The sequence below is a fragment of the Salminus brasiliensis genome, chromosome 5 (genome assembly GCF_030463535.1).
Source record: "Salminus brasiliensis chromosome 5, fSalBra1.hap2, whole genome shotgun sequence".
Lineage (NCBI taxonomy): Eukaryota > Metazoa > Chordata > Actinopteri > Characiformes > Bryconidae > Salminus > Salminus brasiliensis.
The window spans coordinates 44,390,337-44,418,130 of NC_132882.1; the positions used below are offsets into that span (position 1 = coordinate 44,390,337).

General features: G+C 45.6%; 3 protein-coding genes across 4 annotated transcripts in view; 2 read left to right on the forward strand and 1 right to left on the reverse strand.

Annotated features, from left to right (window-relative positions):
- The window catches only part of tpi1b (triosephosphate isomerase 1b), a 6,444-nt gene extending 1,124 nt beyond the window's left edge, over positions 1–5,320 (forward strand). The window contains exons 2-7 of the mRNA XM_072680562.1: positions 2,435–2,558; positions 2,878–2,962; positions 3,108–3,240; positions 3,628–3,713; positions 3,820–3,907; positions 4,586–5,320. Coding sequence (XP_072536663.1) covers positions 2,435–2,558; positions 2,878–2,962; positions 3,108–3,240; positions 3,628–3,713; positions 3,820–3,907; positions 4,586–4,704 — 635 coding nt within the window. The 3' untranslated portion in view covers positions 4,705–5,320. The remainder of the gene's footprint in view (positions 1–2,434; positions 2,559–2,877; positions 2,963–3,107; positions 3,241–3,627; positions 3,714–3,819; positions 3,908–4,585) is intronic.
- A 369-nt stretch (positions 5,321–5,689) lies between these two features.
- Positions 5,690–17,340, reverse strand: leng8 (leukocyte receptor cluster (LRC) member 8). 2 transcript variants are annotated; one of them, XM_072680563.1, is made up of 15 exons: positions 17,030–17,340; positions 16,091–16,229; positions 15,306–15,464; positions 15,139–15,213; positions 14,522–14,966; positions 13,975–14,149; positions 13,260–13,430; positions 12,689–12,907; positions 12,418–12,573; positions 12,025–12,316; positions 11,757–11,858; positions 11,606–11,674; positions 11,370–11,499; positions 11,002–11,209; positions 5,690–10,774 (listed from the first exon to the last, which is right to left on the reverse strand). In XM_072680563.1, exons 1-15 carry the CDS (start codon positions 17,068–17,070, stop codon positions 10,612–10,614), a joined length of 2,544 nt encoding a protein of 847 aa, XP_072536664.1. In that variant the 5' UTR covers positions 17,071–17,340; the 3' UTR covers positions 5,690–10,611. The 2 variants fall into 2 exon arrangements, with proteins under 2 accessions (XP_072536664.1, XP_072536665.1); XM_072680564.1 differs by lacking the exon at positions 11,002–11,209 and having other exon boundaries at positions 10,615–10,774.
- A 4,024-nt stretch (positions 17,341–21,364) lies between these two features.
- Positions 21,365–26,230, forward strand: LOC140555754 (gamma-aminobutyric acid receptor-associated protein-like 1). The gene is made up of 5 exons (XM_072679062.1): positions 21,365–21,516; positions 22,635–22,724; positions 23,044–23,122; positions 24,071–24,189; positions 24,992–26,230. The coding sequence occupies exons 2-5, from the start codon at positions 22,635–22,637 to the stop codon at positions 25,055–25,057; spliced, it is 354 nt and encodes a 117-aa protein (XP_072535163.1). The 5' UTR covers positions 21,365–21,516; the 3' UTR covers positions 25,058–26,230.
- Positions 26,231–27,794: the final 1,564 nt, after the last annotated feature.

The following is a 27,794-nucleotide window of genomic DNA, read 5'->3' on the forward strand; positions in this document are numbered from 1 at the left end:
TTTCCCAGCACGTAGCCCCGTAGCGCACTCACCCCTGTCAGAAGAGAGGAAGTCTCTAGGGTGAATCCCAAACCGCTCTCTACTCACTCTGTAGTGCACTACATAGGGCAGACACATATTTTACCTCACACCACAAAACAAGCGAGCTAAATGTGGATGGGGTTCAAATACAGAGCCCTTAGATATAGATATAGGTTTACTGACACGTACTTTGTATAGTGTAGAAGCCGTGTATTTGTTTTTTAATCGCTTGCATAGTGCACTACACAGGGAGTGTACAGGGATCGATTTGGGATGCAGCCACAACGTGACTTTGAATTGAATGCGCCAAAAAAAAAGAAGAGAATTTCCAACAATATTTTAGGCAAATTATTATTATTATTATTATGATTTTGTGTCTTTGCTGTGTCTTAAAGGTGTGGGATAAAGGAATAGTCCACCAAAAAAGATCTAGCAAAAGTGTTGTTGCCCGTAACCCAAATATGAGCTAGTAGCTGACCTCAGAAGTAGTGCCCATATAAGGGAAGCAGTTGTTCTCCATATGAAAATATATAGAGATTAATATTTCCACCTGAATGCCACTGGATTCTCTGAATTATTACTCAAATAATGTAAATAATGCTACATGCATTAAGCTAAGGCCCATGCGCGCCTGTGGTCGCTAGCTTGTAGCATTAAAGGGTTTTACGAGACCCCTACTCAATTTCCCGGCCTAGAAAAGTAGCTTAGACCGAGTTCAGACTTTAGGCCGTTTTTGGGCCGAGGTTTGCTTCCTTAGCTTTGCTCTTGAGCTCGACCATGACGGCTAACGAGACCGAGTCGTTACTTAGCATCGTAGCTAGCTACGCCAACCTGGGCGTCCTAATGGACCGGGATCGTAATGCTCCCTTTTGAAGCCCGAGCCAGCAGCGGTTTCTGTTCTTAATGAAGGGGAATCCAGCAGACGGTCAGTCCGTGCTGCTGCGTGGACCGTAACCAGCCAAAGTTCAACCTGCTTTAGCATTTCCCCCTCAGGCCTACGAGCTGTTAGCTCGGGGAAGGGACGCCAGGTCTGCACCATAAGGACAGGATCCCCTATTAGTTCTGTTCATGCTGGGTTCCTGTTTATTTTGGCCCGATATGACCTCCTCTGCTGCAATGGCGAAGGCCGGTTTCACAATCAGGGGGGAAACCAGACGGGCTGTGTTGCGCGGCCCGACGGCAAAGCGTTAAAGCCCTGGATGCTCGGAGGCTTATTTTAATCTCCTCGACCTTTGTCCTTTAGGCCTCCAGGTTGAGCGTGATCCCTGCAGAATTCAGACTAACCTTTTCTCGGGTGACCTTGGACCTTTTGACAGCGAAGACTAGGAGGCATGACCTTTACAGTAGAGCGAGTGTCGGTTTAATTTAGACTGGCTTTACCCAAGATAGTCCTGTGAATGCCAGCCACGGGTCTGCAGACGGCCCAGTGCTCCGAGGGCAGTGCTGAGCACTTTATTAGGAACACTGGATACACTGGGGATCCTGTGCAGCTTCTTCAGGAGCACGTTCCACCTCATCCCGAAGGTGTCCCATATGATTCCAGTAAGGAATGCTGAGACGACTTCTCAACTGGCCCAACTGGCCCAAACTAAACTGGCCCCAAGAGTGCCATAAAAATGTCCCGCCCCCCATGCGCCATTACACCGCCTCCACCAGCCTGGACTTTTGACACCAGGCAGGTTGAGGTTGGGTCAATGAGTTCAAGGTGCCAAATTCTGACCCTATAGTGAGGTTCCTCATTCAGGCGATGTTTCTCCAGTCTTCAGCTGTCCGCTGCGGCCTCAGTCTTCTGTTCTTGGCTGACCGAAGTGGATCCCGACGTGGTTCTTCTGCTTCTGTCTGAGTAAACTAGAGGCCTGGTGAAAGTGCTGGAAATCCCAGACGATCAGCACTTCTAGTAGAAATGCCTTCTACATCATGATTAGTCTGGATGACGTCTTGTCGGGCACGTGGCGTCTGGCTGCAGGAAGTTATTTGCTGAACAGTCGTAGTGTGACCTTCCAGCTTCGACACAATACTGGAGCTGAAGCTAAGCGTAGTCATTTGGCTGATGGTTGGCTGTGATGATCTTGCGTTTCCCCTCTAACACAGTAACCTCTAATTGTGTCTAGCTTGGAATGAATGGGAGGTCTAGTGTCTGTTTCAGTTAGCATGATGTTAGCAAAATGCTAAGAGGTGGACGCAGCGTTTCATTCACGGTTAGCGACGTTAGCATTTAGACCGAACTGTACAGAACAGTTTCTTTATTATTATTTATTTATTATATATATTTTTTATTATTATTTTATTTTATTAATTAATTAATTTATTTATTATATATATATATTTAAAAATATTTCTTTCTTTATTTATTATATATTAATTAATTTATTTATTATTTTATTTATTTCTTTATTTTTGTTTATCTCCTCAGAGGTGGTGTGTGGAGCTCCTTCCATTTACCTGGACTTCGCCCGCTCCAAGCTTGACGCCAAGTTCGGTGTGGCTGCACAGAACTGCTACAAGGTTGCCAAGGGTGCCTTCACCGGAGAGATCAGGTAAACAGCCACTCTTTTCAGCCTGGAAGTGCCCCCACCGTTCCAATATTCCACAGCCCATTTGCAGAAACCTCCACCCATGGGTGGAGCTAAAAAAAATTAAACTTGGAAATTGATTAAGTGACGGGACACAAATTGATCATTGCAGCTTCCAAAAGCTCCACAGCCTCCTCCTTTCCGATCCGGACAGCAGCGTCTGTTCCTCAGCTTATCCCGGAAATCCGATCCGAGCTTATTTACATGTGTTCTAAGGGTTAAAAGGGGAGGGAGGAAAACGATGGTCTACAACTGATGTAGGGTCCTCGCTCTGTTTGTGTAGCCCTGCGATGATCAAGGACTGTGGCGTGGGATGGGTGATCCTGGGACACTCCGAGCGTCGCCATGTGTTCGGCGAGAGTGATGAGGTAAGAACTGACTGATACCTAATTATTAACAAACCTCGATTGCCCAAGCTGCACTGCACACTGTTGCAACGCTTCGCGGGCTGGAGGCAAACGCTTTTTACAGACCGGTTAATGTTTCAACCGTGCTCTTCCCTCTGGTCTGCAGCTGATCGGTCAGAAGGTGGCTCATGCCCTGGAGAACGGCATAGGCGTGATTGCCTGCATCGGTGAGAAGCTGGACGAGAGGGAGGCTGGCATCACCGAGAAAGTCGTCTTCGCGCAGACCAAAGTCATCGCAGGTCAATAAAAAAAAATTAAATACAATAAAAATTCATCACTGTTGGGGTTTGATTGCTTTTAGAAGCAAAGCTAAAAACCTCACTTGCACAAGGGGGCGCTGTTCATACTCTAATAGCTTTCGGACCTTCACATTAATAGCCTTGCTAGATAGAATTAAAGATGTGGCTAACCAGTCAACAAGAACTGGTAGCAAAGCCCCTTATTTACCTGGCTTTGCAAACTCACTCCCTTGCATTTAGCAAGACTGTCCACAAGGGGGCGCTGATTTAACGATCAGTGCTTCACATCAGTGGCTTTGCTGAAGGATGTCCCAGAAAAGTTTCCTCCCTAAACAGCATTGGCTAATGTGTTAGAAATGTGACCCCCTCTGACGTCTTGTTTTCCAGACAACGTCAAGGACTGGAGTAAAGTGGTCCTGGCTTACGAGCCTGTCTGGGCCATTGGCACCGGCAAAACCGCATCTCCACAACAGGTACGGGTTCTGGCCCACATCACTGACCGCTTTACACCCTCACACCTGTTCCTAGCAGTCTGGTGGTCTTCAGCAGTCCTCCTTTTGTTTTTTTTGGGTCCTGTAGGCTCAGGAGGTGCATGATAAACTGAGGCAGTGGATGAAGACCAACGTCTCTGAGGCCGTTGCCAACTCTGTTAGGATCATCTACGGAGGTAAGGGGCTGCCTCGTGACCGTTTGGGGGCCTGGGAGGGCCTTTGCTGTTGGGTATACGGATAAGATAATGGCAGCAATGGAAATTTGATCGTTTGATTTATTAAAGTATTTAAAAACTGTCCAGATCCAATAATCATATAATGATCCTGATCAATAATCAATAAAGCTCGTTAGTGGAAGAGGCACAGATTGCTAATACTGGAGACCGTGCATGATGTACTCCCTACCAATAGAATGGGGAGCTCTGGAGCAACCGCACTTGGGCCTAGAGTCACCGTGGTCAATCCAAGCATCGGCTAGACGGGTATAAAAACCCCCAGCATTGGACTGTGAGGTTCAGCATGAGGTTCTGGAGTGACTGAGCTCCATCCAGTACCTTTTGAATGGGTTAGGATGGGGTTGGAGGGGTAGAACTAACCCTGTATCAGTACCAGACCTCACTGATGGTCTCGTAGGCTTACGTGCAATCAAATCCTTGTTGCAGCAATGTTCCAGAATCTAACGTGAAACGTCTCCAGGGTAGAGTAGAAGCTGCTGTTGTCCTTATTAAAAGCATTGATGTCAGAAGGAACGCTTGGTGTCTACAAACTTTTGGACACTTGTGTATTATCTGCATGAATTTTTTAAAGTAAAATTAAAAAATTGGCTAAAACCACTCTACCCCTTCCATCCTCAGGCTCGGTCACCGGGGCATCCTGCAAGGAGCTGGGCTCCCAGAAGGACGTGGATGGCTTTCTGGTGGGCGGAGCTGCTCTGAAGCCAGAGTTCGTGGACATCATCAACGCGAGAGCGTAGAAGAGGCCTAGCCCACCCGTCTCCCCCAATTCTGCTCCTAACTCCAAGCACTTGGATCCCATTCGAACTTTCGTTTCTCCGAAGTGTTCTAGTGATGCGGCCGCATCCGGGTCCCTTTTATCGTGTGTGTGATTTTCTGTGTTGTCGTGCAGAGACATTTCGGTTGAAGGCATTTACAGTGAAGGTGGTGTTGCGGCACTGAAGGGATATCAGGTGTGTGTGAGAGAGGGTAGTGGCTAACACACACACACACACACACACACAAACTGTTAACTACTTAACTCAGCCTAACCCCCCAGCCCAGGGCTTTCACAGGCCACGCCTTTACTTGAACCTTGTTTACCCAACCTTACCACCCTTTTACAGACGGTTCCGACCCGTGGACAAAACCAGCCAATCACTGAGTGTCTTTTTTTTTTTTTTTCTCGTTATGTTCGTGCAATTTTCCATTACTGTATTTTTGTTCTACGTCTCACCTGTTAATTTAATAACGTACCAACCAAGTTCTGGCCTCTGGTGCTAGAGGTAGACCAGTACATGTCAATCATTGTGTCATGGCCAAAGGTATTACATGGTAAGGGTGAGCAGGAACATGCTAATAAATGTTAGAAGCTAATTGCTAATGCTACTTGTGCTTTTATTTCCCACCGAGTTGGTCAAAGGTACAGATTTACAACATGTTAGTATGTTGCTAATAGTAGGATACCACTGCCGCTAAAACCTAGCATTAACAGCGGCTTAGTCAGGCCACACCCCCTTCTCCACCGCCCCTGCGGACTTCTTACGAGGCAAAGCATCCAGGCCTGGGCCTTGGTCTTTCCTAATAAACAAAACCAGTTACATAATATTAACACCACCTGTCTAGCATGGACTTGGACCCCCTTGTAGGTCATGCCATGGCCCCCATAACCCCTCTGAAGGGGTCCTGGCTCTAGGAACTGCACAAGTGGCCCCTGAAACTGCACAGAAACTCTGACAGCTCCAATATTGAATCACTTCTATTTATTATCATCTTCTTCTGGAAAGCAGCTTCAGTATGTACAGATAAGAATATACAAGTCGAGATCCTAATGTGAAATGGGGACGGGGAGGGATTGGGGGGGGCTGGCATTGGGCTGTTAGAGCTGGAAGAGAAGGCAGAGAAGCAAAAAGCCACTGCTGCGGGAATACTTACGGCCAAGCTTAGACCACATACAGCCATCACAACCGTAACAGAGTCATCATCTCAACACACATGGGGGGGAGGAAAGGGGGACAGAATGAGAAGGAAGGATGGGAGAGAGAGAGACGTGAACAAAGACAAAGGATGGAAACTAGTCGAGACAATGGGTGGAGCAGTCACATGGAGGATAGGCGTCAAAATAAAGAGCAAAAAAAAAATACAAAAATTATAATAGTAATAATAAAGACCACTACTATGATACTGAAAAGTAAAGAAAGCAATCAGAAGAGGCAGGGAAAGCACAAGCCAAAAAAAAAAAGAGGGAGGGAGGGATTAGGGGTATTCACACAAGCTGGAAAAACAGTACAATCAGTTACTGACAATATTAAATATACATTCTCAGAGTGGAGAAGAGAGAAAATCTGAATAAAAATCTAAATAATTTGAGAGGAAGGAGACCGTGACTGCGGACATAAGCAATTTCAACCAAAACATCACACTCATGAAGTAATTTAGTGAGCTGGCATGTTCAGACGTGTCCTGTTCCCACTACATACACGCCCCACACCTTCCCAAAACTACGAGCTTGTTATTGATCCAGAAGCAGGACACCTCTAACAGCATCTCACCCCCCTGGTCCTGGAGGCCCACCGCCCTGCACGTCAACACAGCTGCTCCAACCAACCGGCCCATTACTTGAGAGTTAAGGTGGGTGCGGGACAGCCGGCCTCGGGGGACCAGGGTTGAGAAACGCCAGCCTGTAACCCAGTCCAGAGTCAGGAGGGTCAGCCCTGTGCAGCAAAGGAGGCAAAACACATCTGAACATACGAGCTTATCCAGAATTCTCCACATCAACGTTTTACACTGGAGAACATCGTCCAAACAGGCATAACAGGGTGGTAGTTTCTTTAAAAACAGAAAAGACTGAAATCTCACATCAATACACAAAATAAAAAGCTCTCATCACACAGCAGCGGGATGAGAAGGCATTTCATGATCTCGTGAGCTCGTCTCGGCTCGCGGCGCCCACTTTCCAGCATCCAGTTCATCTCTGGATACAAGTTTCCTCTCATGTCTTTCATCTTTGCCACCTCTCGCTTAGCTCCGATTATGCATGACTGCAAGGACGAGGAGAAAAGAAAAGAAAAAAAACCAAGAGAGAGATCTGGTAATGAGACAAGAAATAGCAAGAGTGAGAGGGTAGAGGGTAGAGGAGGGGGGGGGGGGGTGGTCAGTTTTTACAGATGAAAATCAGAATTCCATATAGCAATAATAATAATAAACAAGAGATTGTTTACAGGAGGCCATCAAATGGATAATGTGGTCAAAACCAGCAGAAGCTAAATGTTAACAAAGCTTGAAATTAAATTAGTGGGTTTATTTATTATTATTAAAAAAAAAAAAAAAAAAAAAAAAGCCACAACACACATCGGGATCGATGCTAACCATTTGAGCGTACTGTAGAAGATCACACATTAAAAAGACACAAAGTACTGAAACAAAACACCAGTTAGCATCAGTTAGCCATCTTCTAATGACTAATCTTGACTATTCGGGAAGGCAGTGGGTCCAATGTGCCAACTCCATGCTAATTTTGCAGCCAAAAGCTGGAGGGATGTTAACTGGTGCGGAAACAGTATCTCAGCCAAATCTTTCTCTTGAGGTTGTGTTTTGTTTAGTCCAGTTCAGTTAATTGGGAAGGTGGGTGTTTTTTAGGAAAGCTGAAAAGGTGAAAATAAGCAAAACCAAAAATAAACACAAGGAGTTTTAAATGACAAGGGTGGGTGGGTGGAAGGGGAGGCGGACATCGGAAACTCTAAAGCACACAAGAAAAAGATTTGGCGGACTACAACACGAACCAGACGGTAAATAAAAAGGGGGGAAAAGACAAAGATCATCAACGGATCCCATTTCAACCCTTTTCTATTAGGACTTTAATCACGGAGCACAACCAGATCAACGCAGCCTGTCAAATGTACAATTTTTACATATTCACATCACAAAGTACGCATCAGTATTTACACACGGCCAAACCAAGCTTCATTAAAAAGAAAAACCTAAACAAAAAAGCCATCAGGATCACTGCTTGGATCAGATTTACACTTACCATCGGCCCGTCTAATCTGTACAACATTTACAGCAGCATAGAAAGTCAGTGCTTCACCTGAAAAAACCTCTTGCGGATACAAATACGAAATGGGAACCATTGCTTCCGAGCTATGCCTCAAGCGCCGCCAATACTGCAGCGGTGTATTGCAGACCAATACTGGACAAGTAGAGAGGGACCCCCCCTCAAGACCTCCACCAATTTCTACAAAGTCAGAGTGGGTTTGGTGTGGAAATATAAGTCACGCCGTTGTGCATGGTGGTGCGGCGGCGAAGACGCTGCCTGATGCCTGAGACACTTAGTTAACATAAAAAATTTATTTCCCCCTTTGGCTCCCAATTCGGTTCTGCCGATTAACCCACCCATTCTAGCCCCCTCTAGCACAGCTCCAGAAACTAGGAGGGTAAGAACTTAACGCAAAGTCAGCCAACGCCTCTTTTTCGGACGCACTCCGGAAAAGCTCCACCACACCAGCTAACAGACGCCTGTGCCGGCCATCTACCCACCTGGAGAGAGCACGGCCAATTGTGCTCGCTCCGACTCCAGCTCCTGATGGCAAAGCGGCATTGGCTCGGGAATTAAACTCTCGACCCCCACTATTAACATCCCATATGAAACTCGACATGTACAGGTTAACATTCACCACCTCCGTGAGCTTCTCCACCTTTAACCACCATTAATTCCACACAAACCCCACCTCTGACCATTTACCTCTCAACCACTGAAGTTTATAGAGTTTAAAACGGTGGAATTTCTCAAACTTTAGATATTCAAGAGCTTGCAGAACCTGCTTCAATGCTTCCTCAAACGAATCATCACCTGCAACCTTTTCAGGTTATTTAAAAAAAAAAAAAAAAAAAAAAAAAAAAAAAACCAGTGGAGGGAAATTCACACAGGCTGAGCTCAAGCCTTCCAGATCCTCCATCAGCTGACAATTCATTCTTTGGTAGATTTGGTCTACTTGCTTTGTAAGCTGGACATTAAAACCCTGACCGCATAACCTTCCAAAACAAATGACAAATTCACCAACTATCAGGGGTATCCAATTACATTTGCATTAGACAACATGCTTGACTAATCTGAATGGCATCCAACCAAAAGCCAGGAGAACATCTGCTGCTGATCAATCTTGCTCCTTCCAGAAACAGCCAAGTCCCTTTTTTTTTCTTACCAGCCATACATACGTGCTCAGACTCGGAGTGGCCGCTGTGGCAAGACCACCCGAGAATACAAACCCATTTGCTGCCAGCTCCTGACTGGACAGCAGGAGAAGCAGCAGACGCCGCCCAACACTGAGGTGAGGAGACCATCGTGGTGGGGTGGCAGTGGCAGTGGCAGCAGCCATCTAGTGGACATCTTAGAAACTGCACTTGCTGCACACCCTGCAGCTGCCAAACTGGTTTGCTTGACTGGCAGCTCCATCATCCAGGCGTGATGTTGGGTATCTCCAGCCCATCCTCAGGATGGTGGTGGTGGTGGTGTAGGGGACATTTATCTTCATGGTACAGCTGCTGGTGATCTTGCTAAGAGGCCCTAAGATGTGCAGAAGTGGTGGTAGTAGTAGAGATGGCTGTGAACCTGCATATTACTAAAGTCATTTGTTGGTTGAAGCCATTTCACTGAGCTACAACTCTTTTTCGGTGTTGAAGGGGGAACCAGCGGACTTCGCGAAAGGCCAGATTCTGGTGTATGTGCGTGTATTGGCGTGATGTGGATGGGGGTAGGCTGAGGGTTAGGGGACAATGTGGAAAGGTGTGGGGTTTCGCCGAAGGGGCTCCGAAAAGCTTAGGCATTGCGAGAGAACGCCAAACATCCTGTAGAACCCATTTCTGCTCAGTCCACACATCTAGGGTTAACAGGATCACTTTGACGAAAGACTTCTCCACTGCTAACGAAGCTCCTACGACATTCATTCCAATACAAACCATCCTCTTCGCTCCATGATAACAAGCAAGGCAAAGTTCATCACAACAAGACGGCCGAGGCGGTTAATCTGGATTAGAAAGCAGGCTTCGTGGTGCGGGCCAGACGATCATCAGGATGCTTGGATGAAGACTGAAAGCTTCTAACAGGCTTTTTCCTTCCTGACCTCTTTGGTTCGCAGGACTTTTCACTTCGTGTGAGCTTTGAGGCTGTCAGCTTGGGGGGGGGAGAAAAAACATGAGAACACACAACACTGTTAGCTTCAAAATGATTGGTGAGGGCTAGGAAACGGGACACCCAGAACTTCCCTGTCTTCTCCTGTCTAAAAATCTCCTGTCTGATAGCTGAAGATGACCTACAGCTGCTCCTGAGCTCATGTTTGCTGCTGCTCACACTTTCTGAAAGTGCTTCCATTGTGTTGTGAAGGGAGGGTCTCTGTTAACGTTTTTAAAAATCTCACATTCCAAATGTTTATCAGTAAATCATGCTGTGGCACTGGCAGCTAAGCTACTGTGTGTGTGTGTGCTGACAGTCCATTCCTGTGTTTAAGTCACGCTCTATAAGAGTTATAAGAATATAAATATAAGTCTAATCATTGCTGTACAATGTCGTCTAACTCTAAACTGAGTTAAACTGAGTTGGCTGTGTTGTGCGGATGAATGGTCCCTTATGCCTCCCCCACCAACATCTAAGTAACCTTCCCACCCTTGCCCCTCTAAGAAGTGGTCAGACAAGCTGAGCTGGCTTTGCAGTCTATCTTGCTGGGGTCTGTAGGAGTCAACATCACCCCCAGCCCTGTCAGAAAGGCTAAACACGTATCTAAACATGGGAACGCCAGGCTGGACTGCACATACTCCACCGGCACAGAGGGCCTGAACCTGTGGGAGACGGAAAGACAAAGAGAAGAGAACGTTTTAAAGATCAACTCAGCTGGACAATCGAGCTGGTATTTTAAATGTCTAATTCTCTCCTTAAATATGAAAGCTAATACTTCCATTTCTAATGGTTTCATAATGCATTCCAGTGGAATCCCTGGTTAATATTCGCCCAACTCCTCTAAGCTTCCAATCATCACTAAAATTTCCTCCCCGTTTCCAGCACTCACGTTTTGAGAATGGCCCCCAGCGCTAGCTTCCTTTCGCGCTCCACAAACTTGTCAATAAGATATGCAGCCATGCGTGGTGCCCGTTTGTACAGCAGGAAGAAGCGGTGGAAGTTTCCGAGTGCCCAGGCAGCACGGAGTGCGAGAGCATGAGCTACGCAATTGTCCTGGCGGAGCTCAGGGGTGAGATACACCAACTCGGTGGTCAAGTCTAGAGGTCAAGAAGGGTAAATAAAATAAAACAGGGATGAGACTGGGCACTGCCGTTACAGGTCGTATTATACAGACTGGTCTTTATCCAGCACAAAACTTGACTGGAAAGACCTGCGTGGTCTGCACAAACATGAGAACAGGCCAGAGTTCTAGACTACCTCCAGAGTTTTTAGTGAAGATGTAGTACAGTAGTCTGTAGGCGGTGAATTCTCCCACGTTGTCCGATGGGCAGTCCTTATAAAGTGCCTTCAGCTGCGTCTGGCACTGGTTGAACTCCTCGTGGTCTCCCTGGCAAAGCAGAACAAGCAGACGGTTTACAAGATTGCATTAATTATGATGACATAGCTTGCACATAGCTTACACAAACACATGCAAAGTCAGTGAACCCATGTACCTTCTCCAGTGCGATGCGTGCGTGAGTCTCGTAGACCTCCACTGTGAATTCTGTTCTTACACCTTGAACCTGAGAGGAGGAGAGGTCATGTCAAACCGAAATATGAAAGGGATATACAAAGGGAAAGTGCCAGTTCGTAGGCTTTACTCACAGTGAGGTCCTGCCGTATGGATTTCATCTGTTCACAGGCATACTGGTAATCCTGATTAGTCTTCCAGTGGCCCTTTACTGCAACCAGAGACTTTCGCAACACCTGAAAAAAATAAATAAAGGCAAAATGCCACTGATTACACCAAGCAGAACAATCTTAATAGGAACATTTCAAATCCAGTAAAGGCTGGTAGTTGCCCTACTCAAATCCCAGCTATTAAATGTTCCTAAGACACCATAATCATGAAAAAACTGCGAGGACCACTTACAGGTACAGGCCTGACTGTGGAAGGGTCTGGCGCGCAGGTGAGGCGCAGGTAGTTTTTGGTAATGTCCTGGCAAGTTCCTACTATTGGGCAGTCCTCCCAGCTGAGTCCCTCCTGGGTGCCGTTGGGGAGGTCGAAGGCGTTGATGTTCAGCACCAGCGGCTCGGTGCGTTTGGTGTGGAAACGTGCGGCCCGGCTCTGCTTCTTCGCTTCGCGGTTCGGGTCGTGGAAATCCAAGCCTGCGTTACCGCCCTTCCTCTTTTTACCAAGACCACTACCACCATCATCCATGTTCCTGAGAAGGGAGGAGAAGTTCATTGGTTCATATGAAGATGCACAGATATGAAGGTATAAACACACCGCAGTGTCTTGGGAGTGTCTAAGCAAATTCTTCACCTTCGCCCACGGTTTGCTTTTCCTCTTCCTCTGCCTCGCTCCCCTCCTCTCCCTCGATCTCGGTCTTCCCCTCTGCCACGTCCGGCCCGTTGCTGCCGGCGAGAGAGAGGTCTGAGGTCACTGGACATGCTGCTATCTGACTGGGAGCCAGAATCACTGTGGGTAAAACAGACAAACCTCCAAATCAACCACGAGTTTCAGCACCTGTTTCCAGGCATTAGAAATCTGGTCCTGCGTTTACGTTTTGCGGGTTTGTAGTTTAATTAGTTACCTGCGGCGGTGTCGACTCCTGTCCCTATGGCGGCTGTGAGGTGAAGGTGATCGTGATGAGGAGCGGGACGAGCTGGAGGAGGGGCTTCTTTGAGAAAACACGTTTCTGTAGTTACCCAGCCTAGCCCCGCCCCTGCCACGGGTGGCACCACCTCGACCAGCGGCGTTGTCTTGAGAGCGCTGAGGAACCGCCTCCCATCGAGACTGTCTGGGCTTCACTCTGTGGAGAGAAAAGGCCTGTAATTTCACCTGTAGAGCTACACCATTTCAACTGCACATATGGCCAGATCGTACGAGGCTCACATCTGGAGTTATGAGGTTATAAAAACAGGCAGAGATACTCTTTAGGGTCAGAGCATCGCTTCACACAGTGCTCTAGGTTACATGGTATCAATACAGAGAGAGCTGAGACTGTTCTGAACAGTCTGATAAGCCATTTTAAGAAGCTTAAAGCTAAAAGTATAGAAAACTGGCATCCAGTCAGCTACTTGTAATCAGTATATTTCTGACCATGTGGAGAGATCAGAACAAACCAACAACAGCAGGAGAAAAAACAGTCACACGCGACTCACTCTGGCAGTGGTTCTCTTGTCCAGTCGATAGTGAAAGCCGAGCCGTCTTGCAGCCTACTCTGCAGAATGTCCTTCAACACCTTCTCTGTGCGGTCTTTGTCTTCTTCTGTCTCGCAGGCTGTAAAGCAACGCTGCACATATTCCTTCATGGCCTGAGGCCAGTCCTGAGGGCTACACACAGAACATAGACATAATTCATCCTCGGTCCAATGAAGCTTTTAATGCGACACTCACAATGTCCATATTCTTTCAGGCCTGAGGTACAACTGCACAAAGAACATCATTCTTTTGTCATTCTAATATTATAGATGTCATTTTAACTAAATTAAAACATTCTTTCCAAGCCAATTTTAATTGTCATTGAATTGTAACGCATTTGACAGATCAATAAACAGGTTTTGAAAGATTACTGCTTTACAAAAATCAGCCAGTGATAACCTGAGCTGTCCCAGGATACAACTTATTCAGGAAAGGTTGGGGAAAGGTTGTCTCTGACTGTCCTTTACTTTATTTAGGAGTGGGGAGTCAATCGTCTCACACTTTCCCATCTTCTGTTTACCGTCCTCTCCAAACAAAAGCATAAAAGGAAACGCTGAGTTCAGTTTAGGTCGAGGCCACAGCTCTTATGCTCATAAACGGATACAGACGGCTCTCCCGGCACCTGGTACCAAAAGCGTGAGAGAGGGGGGAAGTACAGCTCCAAGGCCACACTCACCCTGCCTGAGAAGCTCCTGCTGCGGTCACTGTCGCAACTGAAGAGGCTGGAGTTGTTGTGGTGGCTGTGGAGGTAGCCAGTCCAGGCGGCTGCTCACCAGGGGGAAAGTTCTGATTGGTCATCACGTACGGGCGTTTCTGGATGTTAAACTTCACGCCGCCGCTTCCAGGTGCCTCTGTTGATACAATATAAAAATATAAAAATTCCTACTTCCTAAAACACTAACCACACCGCTAGGCCTGTCACGACAACTACATTATTGTACACATCACATGGACATGACCTTCATTTCTGCAGACACTGGCTTTATTTTGTTTAATATTTATATTAAAACACTTAAACTATTATAACGCCTCAATATTCCTAATGATCGTCTCACTGCTCCACGCTATTATATTATCATTATATAAGCAGCATAACCCTTTTAAAAACCCTTTCTAGGACAACATATGATCCAGCATTATCGTGACAGGCCTGCCCACACCTCCGAAACGTAAATAACAGCGTAATATTCCACCCATAATCACACACCCCGAATCACACTCACGTTTCATGCGGTTCCACAACTGCTGACCACCTTTGTTCATGTTCGTGTTGTTGAGTTTCTTGTTGCCATCTCCCCGGCCAGCTCCTCCGTACGGACCCTGCCCTGGACCATGCTGCTGCTGCTGCTGCTGGTGGTGGTGGTGGTGGTATCCCGGAGGCTGGTAACCTTGGTAACCTGGCCTGGGCTGCCCATGATGATAGCCTCTCGCTGGGTTGGAGTCAGTGGGGCTGTAGGGTAAGGCACCGTTTGGGTTGTAGGGGGCTTGGGAGGGCGGTGGGGGGTACTGGGCATTGGGTGGTGGGGGTAAGGAAGGGGGTGGAGGGGGAGGGGTTTGATCAGAGGAGGTGGGGCTCTGTGGAGGGGGCTGGGGGACAGCAGGGGGTGGCGGTTGGGGTTCAGAGGAGTAACTGGAGGACTGGTCCTCCATCATGGGCATGCCGGGAGGCTGGGGGAGAGATAAGAGAGCGTTACATCATGGGAAACACAGCTGACCATCTCGCACTGTCCCACTGATTAGGGCTGAGCAATAGGAACTAAAATGAACACTTTCCATTAGATAAACAACACTTATTTATGGTATTAATCTTATTAATTTTAGCTTAGCACAGGATTATTACCTGTCCCGTTGGGGTTGTTGGTGGCGGGTAGGATCCCGGAACTCCATACTGAGCTGGAGGATAGCCTCCTCCATACTAACAACAAGCATAAAACACCATGTAAGCACATTTTAGTGTGAACTCAGTGTTTGATCCAGGTGCTGTAAACATTGCCAGAGTATACTTACCGGGGGAACCGAGTAGTAGTTGTAGTAAGGGTACGCATACCCTGGGTACTGTTGTTGATTCTGTTGGTACCACTGATAGTACTGCTGCTGCTGTTGTTGTTGTTGCTGCTGCTGCTGCATTGCAGACGAGTCAGTCACTGCTGTCTGGTACTGCCCAGCCTGAAAATTAATTAAAACACCATTAATCCAACAAAAACATGTCCGTCATAAAACAACACAGCCACACACACACACACACGACACTGCCGCCACTGCCGCCAGGTTTCATAGGTGATTTTTCTTTGGATCAGATGATGACCTGCACCATCTTTCTCAGCCCACAGCATCACTCTATTACTCCTCAGAGAGTTCAGAGAAAGGGTCACGCTGCTTAAGAGGCCCGTCTCAGCATTAAAGACCGTTAGCTGTATTACTGCCAACTCATATATCGCCAAGATTATGAACATCCTTCATGGCCACTACACAGCAGCATTTAACCCATCTGTGGCAGTGAACACACTCACGATTACGAGCAGCGAGCACACACCACCGCGTCCAAGGAGCAATTGGGGCTTTGGTGCCTTGTTTAAGGACATCCAGGAGATTGACCTTTGGTCCCAAGCCCACTTCTCTAACCATTACAGCCATTATGGCAATTCTGCAGCTGGGATTCCTGCAATCGGTGGATCTCACCAATCTCAAAAGGTCAGCACACCCAAAGTGCAACAGCTGAGTCTCGCTTGGTGATCACCCCAGATGGGGGCGATTTGGGTGGGCAGGCGTACCACTCCTAAGTCGAGGCTAACCTGCGAGGTAGTGCGGTTGGCCGGGGACGTCTTGGTGGAGCTCTGGCTTTTGCTAATGGAGGCCAGGGCCTGTCGGGCCTTCTCCCACTCTGGGTTCTCATGCACAGGAGTCTCGGTGCCAGACGTGCTTCCATACGCCCTGGAAAACAGAAATAGGGGAACCTTAGCTATCTAGAACATTGGAGCAGGTTTGAGCAGGCCCTGATCTACTAGTACTAAATCCCTCAGCTCAAACAGACCAACAGCAGCAGTTTACAACCCTAAAACACTAAAGATGATGTTTTTAATGACATTGCTGAGGAAAATGGTCGACATTAATGGCTAATATATATATATATATATATATATATATAAAGGCAGTTCCTGGAAACACTGAATTGTCAAGACTGGTGAGCAATAAAACATCTGAAAGGTATTTTTAATTAACAGAGAGAGAGAAATTACAAAAGTATTCATGTAAATACCAGTTTAACCCTGTTTTCTCTTGACATGTGTCCCTGTTTCACCTTACAAAGCTAAAAAGCTGCTGAGGTCAATTCTGGAACCTACCCTTAAATGCTGGCTAGCTAGCTAGCTGCACAACACCAGCTAGCTATAACGAAAACCCCCCATTTAATTAATAAACCCTATCTACATTTAAATATATATATATATCATAAAAATATATCTAAACCAATGTCTATTTATCTAGCTAGCTAACAAACAAATTAACAGCAGCTAATATTAAAAATCTCGTCCGCTTTAAAGTAGCTATGCTAAGCTAAGCTATGCTAAGCTAACGTAGCTACCATTAGCGCCTAGCGAGCGCGGGGCACCGCTCCCTACACGGGCTAGCGAGCCGACTTTCAGAGCCACGAAGGCAGCTGAGCCACCCTCGACAAGCAGACCCACACCGCGGCCTGTTCGCCGTTGTCCTGTACATCAGCTCTAGTGTCTTACCAGCTGGGTGTCGGGGTCTGCTGCGCCGTATTTGTCGCCATTTTGAGCCGCTGTTAGCGGCCGCGCTCGGAGCTGCGCTGCGCTGCGCTGTGCTAAGCTAAGCTAGCGCTAACTGATTAGCTAGCCCGCGAGCTGCGGGCCTTTACTGGAAAACAGAGGAGAGGCGATTCTCCGAGCGTCAGATGAAGGGGTTCCTCTTCACCCGCAATAACCTGAAATAAAACAGGGCGACACCGCGCAGAGGAAGTGCGGAGACGATCCGGGACGGAGGAGCTTTAAACCATCACACACACAAACATCATCAGCGGGTCAACACCCAACACAAAATGGCTGCCGGGGACTCCGGTGACGACAGCACGTCCTCTTCTCCCATTGGTGGAGAGAAACGTTCCGTTACTGGTTATTTTTGTTATTTATTATTTAAATGTAAAACGATACATTTTATTACGTTATAATTGTGTGTGTATCATATAATATAATAATATAATAAAAATATAATAACAATTATTTAGCTAAGATTACATGAAGACTTGTGGTAGCAGCAGTAGTAGTAGTAATAGTAGTAGTAATAAAGGTAGAGGTAGAGGTAGTGGTAGTAATAGTAGTAGTAATAAAGGTAGAGGTAGTAGTAGTAATAGTAGTAGTAGTAGTAGAGGTAGTAGTAGTAGTAGAGGTAGAGGTAGAGGTAGTAATAGTAGTAGTAGTAGTAGTAGAGGTAGAGGTAGTGGTAGTAGTAGTAGTAGTAGTAGTAGTAGAGGTAGAGGTAGTAATAGTAGTAGTAGTAGTAGTAGAGGTAGAGGTAGAGGTAGTGGTAGTAGTAGTAGTAGTAGTAGTAGAGGTAGTAGTAGTAGTAGTAGTAGTAGTAGAGGTAGAGGTAGTGGTAGTAATAGTAGTAGTAGAGGTAGAGGTAGAGGTAGTGGTAGTAGTAGTAGTAGTAGTAGTAGTAGTAGAGGTAGAGGTAGTAGTAGTAGTAGTAGTAGTAGTAGTAGAGGTAGTAGTAGTAGTAGTAGTAGTAGAGGTAGAGGTAGTGGTAGTAGTAGTAGTAGTAGTAGAGGTAGAGGTAGTGGTAGTAGTAGTAGTAGTAGTAGTAGAGGTAGAGGTAGTAGTAGTAGTAGTAGTAGTAGTAGAGGTAGTGGTAGTAGTAATAGTAGTAGTAGTAGTAGTAGAGGTAGAGGTAGTGGTAGTAGTAGTAGTAGTAGAGGTAGAGGTAGTAATAGTAGTAGTAGTAGTAGTAGAGGTAGTGGTAGTAGTAGTAGTAGTAGTAGAGGTAGTAGTAGTAGTAGTAGTAGAGGTAGAGGTAGTGGTAGTAGTAGTAGTAGTAGTAGTAGTAGAGGTAGAGGTAGTAGTAGTAGTAGTAGTAGAGGTAGAGGTAGTGGTAGTAGTAGTAGTAGTAGTAGTAGTAGTAGAGGTAGAGGTAGTAATAGTAGTAGTAGTAGTAGTAGAGGTAGAGGTAGAGGTAGTGGTAGTAGTAGTAGTAGTAGTAGTAGAGGTAGTAGTAGTAGTAGTAGAGGTAGAGGTAGTGGTAGTAATAGTAGTAGTAGAGGTAGAGGTAGAGGTAGTGGTAGTAATAGTAGTAGTAGTAGTAGTAGTAGAGGTAGTGGTAGTAGTAGTAGTAGTAGTAGTAGAGGTAGAGGTAGTGGTAGTAGTAGTAGTAGTAGTAGTAGTAGAGGTAGTGGTAGTAGTAGTAGTAGTAGTAGAGGTATAGGTAGTAGTAGTAGTAGTAGTAGTAGTAGAGGTAGAGGTAGTGGTAGTAGTAGTAGTAGTAGTAGAGGTAGAGGTAGTAGTAGTAGTAGTAGTAGAGGTAGTGGTAGTAGTAGTAGTAGTAGTAGAGGTAGTGGTAGTAGTAGTAGTAGTAGTAGTAGTAGTAGAGGTAGAGGTAGTGGTAGTAGTAGTAGTAGTAGTAGTAGTAGAGGTAGTGGTAGTAGTAGTAGTAGTAGTAGTAGAGGTAGAGGTAGTGGTAGTAGTAGTAGTAGTAGTAGTAGAGGTAGAGGTAGTAGTAGTAGTAGTAGTAGTAGTAGAGGTAGAGGTAGTAGTAGTAGTAGTAGTAGTAGAGGTAGAGGTAGTGGTAGTAGTAGTAGTAGTAGTAGAGGTAGAGGTAGAGGTAGTAGTAGTAGTAGTAGTAGTAGTAGAGGTAGAGGTAGTGGTAGTAGTAGTAGTAGTAGTAGAGGTAGAGGTAGTGGTAGTAGTAGTAGTAGTAGTAGTAGAGGTAGAGGTAGTAGTAGTAGTAGTAGTAGTAGTAGTAGAGGTAGTGGTAGTAGTAATAGTAGTAGTAGTAGAGGTAGAGGTAGTGGTAGTAGTAGTAGTAGTAGTAGTAGTAGTAGAGGTAGAGGTAGTAATAGTAGTAGTAGTAGTAGTAGAGGTAGAGGTAGTGGTAGTAGTAGTAGTAGTAGTAGTAGTAGAGGTAGTAGTAGTAGTAGTAGTAGAGGTAGAGGTAGTGGTAGTAGTAGTAGTAGTAGTAGTAGTAGTAGTAGAGGTAGAGGTAGTAGTAGTAGTAGTAGTAGAGGTAGAGGTAGTGGTAGTAGTAGTAGTAGTAGTAGTAGAGGTAGAGGTAGTAATAGTAGTAGTAGTAGTAGTAGAGGTAGAGGTAGTGGTAGTAGTAGTAGTAGTAGTAGTAGAGGTAGTAGTAGTAGTAGTAGTAGTAGAGGTAGAGGTAGTGGTAGTAATAGTAGTAGTAGAGGTAGAGGTAGAGGTAGAGGTAGTGGTAGTAATAGTAGTAGTAGTAGTAGAGGTAGTGGTAGTAGTAGTAGTAGTAGTGGTAGAGGTAGTGGTAGTAGTAGTAGTAGTAGTAGTAGTAGTAGTAGAGGTAGAGGTAGTGGTAGTAGTAGTAGTAGTAGTAGAGGTAGAGGTAGTAATAGTAGTAGTAGTAGTAGTAGAGGTAGAGGTAGAGGTAGTGGTAGTAGTAGTAGTAGTAGTAGTAGAGGTAGTAGTAGTAGTAGTAGTAGTAGAGGTAGAGGTAGTGGTAGTAATAGTAGTAGTAGAGGTAGAGGTAGAGGTAGAGGTAGTGGTAGTAATAGTAGTAGTAGTAGTAGAGGTAGTGGTAGTAGTAGTAGTAGTAGTGGTAGAGGTAGTGGTAGTAGTAGTAGTAGTAGTAGTAGTAGTAGTAGTAGAGGTAGAGGTAGTGGTAGTAGTAGTAGTAGTAGTAGTAGTAGTAGAGGTAGTGGTAGTAGTAGTAGTAGTAGTAGTAGTAGAGGTAGAGGTAGTGGTAGTAGTAGTAGTAGTAGTAGTAGTAGAGGTAGAGGTAGTGGTAGTAGTAGTAGTAGTAGTAGAGGTAGAGGTAGAGGTAGTAGTAGTAGTAGTAGTAGTAGTAGTAGAGGTAGTGGTAGTAGTAGTAGTAGTAGAGGTAGTGGTAGTAGTAGTAGTAGTAGTAGTAGAGGTAGTAGTAGTAGTAGTAGTAGAGGTAGAGGTAGTGGTAGTAGTAGTAGTAGTAGTAGTAGTAGTAGTAGTAGTAGTGGTAGTGGTAGTAGTAGTAGTAGTAGTAGAGGTAGAGGTAGTGGTAGTAGTAGTAGTAGTAGTAGTAGTAGTAGTGGTAGTGGTAGTAGTAGTAGTAGTAGTAGAGGTAGAGGTAGTAGTAGTAGTAGTAGAGGTAGAGGTAGTGGTAGTAGTAGTGGTAGTAATAGTAGCAGTAGTAGAGGTAGTGGTAATAGTATTATACTACTATTTATTTTCCAAACATGTTAAGCAAATGAGTAATTACTAATATATTAAAATAGGCAGGTCTGAAGTGGATTTTTACATATAAAATGGTATATAAAAAGGTATATTTTTTAGTATTTGCCACCATTTTCCTATTCTCCACATCTGTAGGTTTACTAGTCACTACATCTAGCATACAGCTAACATAGTACCTTATACCAGCTGTCAAACATGGTGGTGGTAGCGTCGTGGTTGGATGACTGAACGAAGGCAGTTCCGAAAACACAGCATTATTGTTAGTTTGTTTTTCAGTTGAGGAACATGCTTACTTTTTCTACACAGTAAAAAAAACATTTTACACGCCTGCTTTCATATTTAACGATATGGAAATATAAATCTGTTGTTTTTGGAAGAGGGGAAGTCAGAGAACCCGCTGAACAGGGCAGGAACAGAAGCCGCTTCCAGCAGCAGCAGCGCTGCCCAAAAAAGACACGTCAGGCACGTCTCTCAGGATCCCGGCCCAGTTTTCCCTGCATTTCATTGGTCCAATGAGGGCGGACAAGCGCTGATCGACAGCGCGGCTCCCGAACGAACGTATTGTAAACAAACCTAATCCCCGCCTCCGCGATCATCTCATTGGACAGCAACACGTCGCTGTTCACGGATTGGTCGACGCGTTGCAAGAGAGGCGGTGCATCGGGGTGTATTATTGTTTGGGTCGAAGTGGAGCAGTAGACATTTTAAAAATAGACCCAGATCTGGAGGAATTGGAGCGATTGTTGTGCGGATAGTGGCGTTACCTCCCCGTCTGTTGATCCAGCATCTTCTGCATCATTCTGCTGAGTTTCACGAAGGTAACTTTTGATTTTTGTGGCCGTTTTTAATCAGACTGATCGATCAGCATGACCTGGACTGTCCGGGACGGTCAGTCCCCCAGCAGTTAGTGCTAGCTAGCCTACATTAGTGCAATATTATATGTAATTGAAGCCAGTACAGATTATTGATTTATTAAAATCAACACTGCAGCTAATATATGGTAGATTATTTTTTGGTCTGGACTTATTAAGGCCAGGCTTTCTCTTATTATGCTTCGCTCATCTGACCACGATTACGAAATAGCGGGTCACGCTGTCTATCCACACACAGGCCAGCAGGCCGAGCTGCCCAGAGTCACCCTAGCTGCTTTTACCAGCTATTATTGATGATCTAGTCTAAAGAAATCCTATATAGCCCAGAAACCACGACTTAAACATATATTTGCATGTAATAATATTGTTACATATTTAAAAAAGAATAATTTAGGAAGTAATCTAGCTGACCAACAAACCATCTGACCTGAAATGACCCTAATAAAGGCTGTGCAGAATGTTCTCCAGCACCATGTACCGTACAAAATGACCCAGGGGGATGTACTCTCCTTTGGTACTCTCCTCGTGGAGCTAGCTCAAGTGGTCAGTTTTAGGCTCGAAGTTTTGGAAAGGCTTAAGACCTGGACAGTGGTTTCCCCTCCATCTCACTAGACCTCACCTAGCAAGCCTCAAGCTGTCCCAGCTGGTCTGTGATGGTCAAGGTGGCTGAAAAGCTTCAGGTCATCCAGGTGAACAAACAAACAAACAAACGGTTAACCGGCTTTGATCTTGACCAGCTGCGCTCATGTTTTGGTTGGGGTTTAATGGACTAGCTGGCCCACCAGCGTTGACCAAGCTAGGCGTCAAGCTGGTCATACTGGTGGACTTGGTTGATAGGACTGGTCAATCATCTTGGTCATGCTGGTAGACCAGGTTGGTCATGATGGCCATGATGGTAGATCAGCTGAACCATCCAACAACATAGAGCAAATATATCCCCGCTGACGTCCAGAGCAGGACACTGGAGATGTGGTGGGATATGTGGGTCATGTGATGGTACACGGTGGTCTTGTGGGACCATTTTTGAGGCTAAAATGTGTAAAGTTTTTGTACTTCTTCTCCAGATGAGCAGCCAGTACCAGCGCAGCGTCCCGTTTGAGGTCCGGCGGTTGGAAGGGGAAAGAGTGCGGGCCAAGCATCCTGACAAAATTCCGGTTGGTCACTTGTTTTTGAAATTGGGGAGTGTTTAGTTTAAAGGGCTTTAGAGGAGGAAATGACCAGGAAATGAGCAGCGTGCTTCACCCTCAGCTCTATTTGCTGTATCTAGAACCTGTGGTCAATTTCCACGGACAGTCATTTCAACACTTTAGTGTCCGTATACTTTAATTTGCTGAATTCCGTCAGAAAAAAGAAGATAAGAAAACACAGCAATAAATGTAATAAATTGAATCAAAATATGAAATATGTATTTAATAGTCCTGTTGATGCTCATAATAATTTTAATAACTGCTCTAAATATGCTTGGTTTATTAGATCATCGTAGAAAGAGCTGCTCGATCTCGTGCTCCTGAGCTCGACAAGAAGAAATACCTCGTTCCCTCAGACCTGACAGGTGAGTCTGAGCTTTTTTACCTTCTCTCCTCCAATTGGCTGGGACTTAATAGACCCCCCTCCCTCCTCACCCTCCATCATGGTTTGTGAAGTAGGTGTGAAGGTGCACACCAGTTTTGGTGGCAAGTCATCATGACATGACCAAGTACGTAGCAAGCAAACCTCTCTTAGTGGGAGAAACCGAGCTTGGGCGGATGGATCCCTGGCTTAAAACCGGGCCCCTGGACCCTTAAAATCGAAGCTGTTGATTTGCTGATTGCCACAGAGCTTTGTTAATGTTAAAGCTGTGGCCGAGGTCTACGTTACACACGCTGTCCACTACGCTAATGAAACTACGCTAGTGTTGAAACCCTGTGTATTACCCAGTGTGGTAGTGTGTGGTTTCAGACCCCTGACTCTGGTCTACAAAGCCTAGACTGGGCCAGCCAGCCCCTATGTACCTTGCGTTGTTAGTTTGTTAGCCACCTCGTAGCTTCGTTAAATGAGGGATTTTTAAATATGCTAAGGTGTCGAATCTAAAAATCTTTGGAAACTCTTGGGAATAGGCCATGTCGGGGGCCCCGAGTGGGAGGTTCGCTGGTTCGAAACACTGGTCATGCTGCTAGCCATCGGCAGCCGAGGCCCCGAGACCGCACAGTTGGCCTTCCTTGCTCTCTCCAGGGTGGGTAGATGGCGCTCTCTGCCCACATCGCTTCCCTCCAGGCGCGTTGTTGGTTGCACGGTGATGATGAGAGGCTTGAGGGGCCGCCCTCAGTGGTGTACGGGTCGGGAGAAAATAGGCCTTGTCCACTTGTTGACCAGCTGTAGCCACTCAGTTTTGACCTTTAGCCTTCTGTTCCCTCCCTTTCTGCTCATGATAAATAACACCCTTAATGTTCTTTGAATAAAAAACTGACTGTCTCTCTCTCTCTCTCTCTCTCTCTCGCTCTCTCTCTCGCTCTCTTTTCAGTTGGCCAGCTGTGTTTCCTCATCAGGCAGCGAGTGTCCATGAGGCCAGAAGAAGCGCTCTTCTTTTTTGTCCGAAATTCCCTCCCTCCGTCCAGCTCCCCTCTTTCCGCTGTGTACGAGGTAATCAGGACACAATCAGGCTCACATTTCATTTCTAATATTAATGAAACCCTCATAGAATGCCTCTCGGCCAATCACATGCACAGCTTCGCGGCGCTACCTGACAGCTGCGCTATGGCAGCCAGTGTGTGACTTTGGGTGGGTGTCCGGCCTCGGCTGTTTATCTGCGCTAAGACGTCCTGAGATTTTCGACTTCACTTATAATATATACCACCATGTTGCTGTAACAGCTAGCGAAGCAGTTGTGTGGTGAGTGTAGCTAGCTAGCTAGCTAGCTAACGTAAGCTGATCAACACTGAAGCACCCTCCTCACACGACTGCCACATTCAATTGTGACTGTGTAGCTAACGCTAGCTTGCTATCGTTTTTATGATCATCTGTGGGCGCTGATCGTGGGTAGCTAGCAGCTATCTCTGCTAATGCAGCTTACGAGCACAGATCTCAGTATCAGGTCAGGGGTGCAAATCGGGTAGCGACACTATGCATTAGGTCATTAACGTGCAAAAAAAAAAAAAAAACACGCCACATTAAAGTAGCATTATGCATAGAGTGCCATGTTTTGCCCCTGCGCTCCCCCTGTAGTTGAGGAGTGAGAATTCACTTTTACTCCACTGCTGTAAACGCAAATCAGCTAGCTGTACACGTGCATTTCTGGACAAGCTGAGAGCTCCAGAAGCAGCATTCGAAAGGTAGAGGAGCATGTGGACGGAGGCGGTAGAGTAATACTACAGGATTTTACACTAATATGACTAATATGTTTTTGTTGTTGTTGTTGTTTTTTGTTGTTGTTGTTGTTGTTTAGGAACATCACGAGGAGGACCTGTTCCTGTATATGACCTACAGCAATGAGAGTGTGTACGGAGCCTGAGAGGACTCAAAAGGGGTCACGGAGGAGGAGGAGAAGATGGGAGGTCTGGGCTGGAGGGAGGGAGGAAGGAGGTGGAGATTAAAACCCAGGGGAGTTGAGAAGTGTTAAGAGTTTTACCACTATTATACCAGTTGAAAAAGGCGGAGCTTCGAGGGGCATTGTACAGCGGCGTGGCTTGTTTGTGTCTATATATGGGGAGCAACCATGGTGGTTTGACTAAAGCATTAAAGCATTCTAACTCGAAGACTACAGGAGATGGAGCGAGAGATTAGCTTAAAGGAATTGCCCATGCTGTTCAACCCAATCTGCTGAACCTGCTGTGAGCGGTCAGTTACCATGGACGGTAAGGAAAACGCAACGTTGACTTGAGACACACTTATGATAGAAGTCAATAAGCAGGTGCTGGATTCCTTATTCTTCTATTAATCTGTTTAATTAGTACTTTTAAAGAAGGCACTATTTTTAGGGCCTTAGACCTTAGGGAAAGTGAAAATGACCGGAACTACTTTTTGCTGTGTTTCAGGGTTTTCAGAGTAGATAAAACTATTTAAGGAACAGATTTGCTCAAACCATCAAATTATCACCTACTTTTGTAACCATTTTATCTCCAAATTCAGCACCTGCCCATTGGCTTCTATCATAACCGAGTTCCGAGTCGGGGGGGTTTTGCTCTTTTTTTTTTTTTAAGCTCAGAGGAAGGTTTTGAAATGACTGTCTGTGGTAATCAATCATACGATACGCATGCAGCAAATAGAGATTGGGTTGAAAATCGCTGGAGTATTCCTTTAAATCCATGGTTCCCAGCCCTGGTCCTGGAGGCTCACTGGTGCTGGAAGCCCAGCCCATTGTTGTATTCCCTATTCACTTCAGCTCAGCGAGGCCTTAAGGAGAATGAGTGGGGTAGGTTGGGGCAGGTGTGCTGGGGGGCAGTGTGAGCACTATAATGTGGGCAGTGGGCCTCCAGCACCAGGGCTGCGGACCACTGCTGTAACAGATACGAAGAAGAGAGCGGGACCGCTACAGAAGGTGGTGCAGTACAAAAGTATTCATGTTTCCACCGACTCTCTCCCAGGAGTGACTCATCTGTATTTAATGCAAATAGTATTTTTTTTTGTTTTTGTAAAGTTATATGATACTTTTTGTGCAAAAAATAAAGAAAAATACAACCTTGAACATCCTGTTTTTCGGGGTTTTTAACTTTGACATTTTAATATTTATGAAACCCTCACGGCAAGCCTCTCAGCCACTTGGCTACGAGTCCCCTGCCTGATTTGCACCGAATGTTAGCCCTCATGTGCAAATTGGAGAAGAGAAAGAGAGAGAGATTATATATATATATATATAGAGAGAGAGAGAGAGAGAGAGAAAGAAAGAGAGATTTTATATATATATATAGAGAGAAAGAGAGATTTTATATATATATATATATTTATATATAATATTAGCCCTCATGTGCAGAGCAAATTGGCCACGGGACTCGGATCAGTAAGGACAGGGCCCAGTCCGTGGTGGTGGTGATGGTGTTGCTGCCCTTGACCACGCAACTCCAGGCCAGTGTCAACGTTAGCACTGAGTTAGCATGTGTAGCCTGCGTAGATATGGCTGCTAGTGTGTAAGGATGGGCCTACACCTAGCTAACATTAGCCCCTTATCTCTTTCTCTCTCTCTTGTAGAAAAATGTCTACATAGTGTTGCCCGTACCCCACCCCTCTTCCGGGGCGCAACACCTTGCGTGTTCGTTTTGTGGAAAGAGTCGCAGACGAGTGGAGTGAAGTTAGAAGCAAACCAAAGTATTTATTTAAGAATGCTGGATCCAGGAGAACAAATGCATTAAAGACAGTGTATCAACCATCCCAAAGCAAAGTTCTGACCCCGTTCTCATCTAACTCCACGTTTATACCCCAAATGACGTGAAACCTGCCGATGAGGCGTTTCTACAGATTAGTCTATGTGAATATGCAAGATGGCACATGTTAGTACTCAGATTCACGTGTCTGACTCCACCATCATGCTTGACCTTGACTATGTTTTGTATTTTCTCAAAGCTGGACAGTGTAGCATTCTCTATGTGTGTGCGAGGCGGCTGCAGGTTAGGGAGTTACCCACACAGAGAGAAGGCCGCTTTGTCCGACCCTATCAGCATCCCCTCTACCCACACAGAGAGAAGGCCGCTCCGTCCGACCCTATCAGCATCCCCTCCATATCACTTCAGTTCAAACAAAGTACACCAGTCCCAATTGGGGCCAACACGATGGTCCATGACAGTGACTTCAGACACATGGAGTGGCCTCACTTGTCATGCTGATGTATAGTTTTAATAACGCAAATGTCTTTAAGCGTGAATCACCCGCCTTTACCATAGAACTCCATATGTTACATGTTAATGTGTCTCAGGAGGCCATGTCATGTGAGTTAGTAGGCCATACAATGTAATAAGGTTATAATACTTCTTATGAGTAAATATCATGTAAGTTAGTAAGTGGGTGAGTAATATGCCATGCAAAGTGACTCTATATGTCGCACACCAATACGTGTTACAAGTGGGTATTATGTGGGTTAGAAACAAGCCATACATTGTTAGCTATGTGTGTAAGCCTACATGATATAAGTATCGGATAATCATTTGTATAGATGCATATAAAATACAAGGTTTCACACAATGATTATGTAGTTGTTAATACTAAGTTGAGTAATCATTATTTAAGGATAATTTGTCAACAAACACAAGGTATAATAA

What these genes read in the sequence shown, in the direction of transcription:
- leng8 (XM_072680563.1), bottom strand. Translation starts at nt 17,070, where the DNA reads ATGGCGACAAATACGGCGCAGCAGACCCCGACACCCAGCTG. An exon ending in CAACAACCCCAACGGGACAG is followed by an intron (nt 14,967 to 15,138) that starts GTAATAATCCTG and finishes TCTCTCCCCCAG; the next exon opens with CCTCCCGGCATGCCCATGAT. An exon ending in GCAGGAGCTTCTCAGGCAGG is followed by an intron (nt 13,431 to 13,974) that starts GTGAGTGTGGCC and finishes TTCTGTGTGTAG; the next exon opens with CCCTCAGGACTGGCCTCAGG.
- LOC140555754 (XM_072679062.1), top strand. Translation starts at nt 22,635, where the DNA reads ATGAGCAGCCAGTACCAGCGCAGCGTCCCGTTTGAGGTCCGGCGGTTG. An exon ending in AGCATCCTGACAAAATTCCG is followed by an intron (nt 22,725 to 23,043) that starts GTTGGTCACTTG and finishes TTGGTTTATTAG; the next exon opens with ATCATCGTAGAAAGAGCTGC. An exon ending in CGTTCCCTCAGACCTGACAG is followed by an intron (nt 23,123 to 24,070) that starts GTGAGTCTGAGC and finishes CTCTCTTTTCAG; the next exon opens with TTGGCCAGCTGTGTTTCCTC.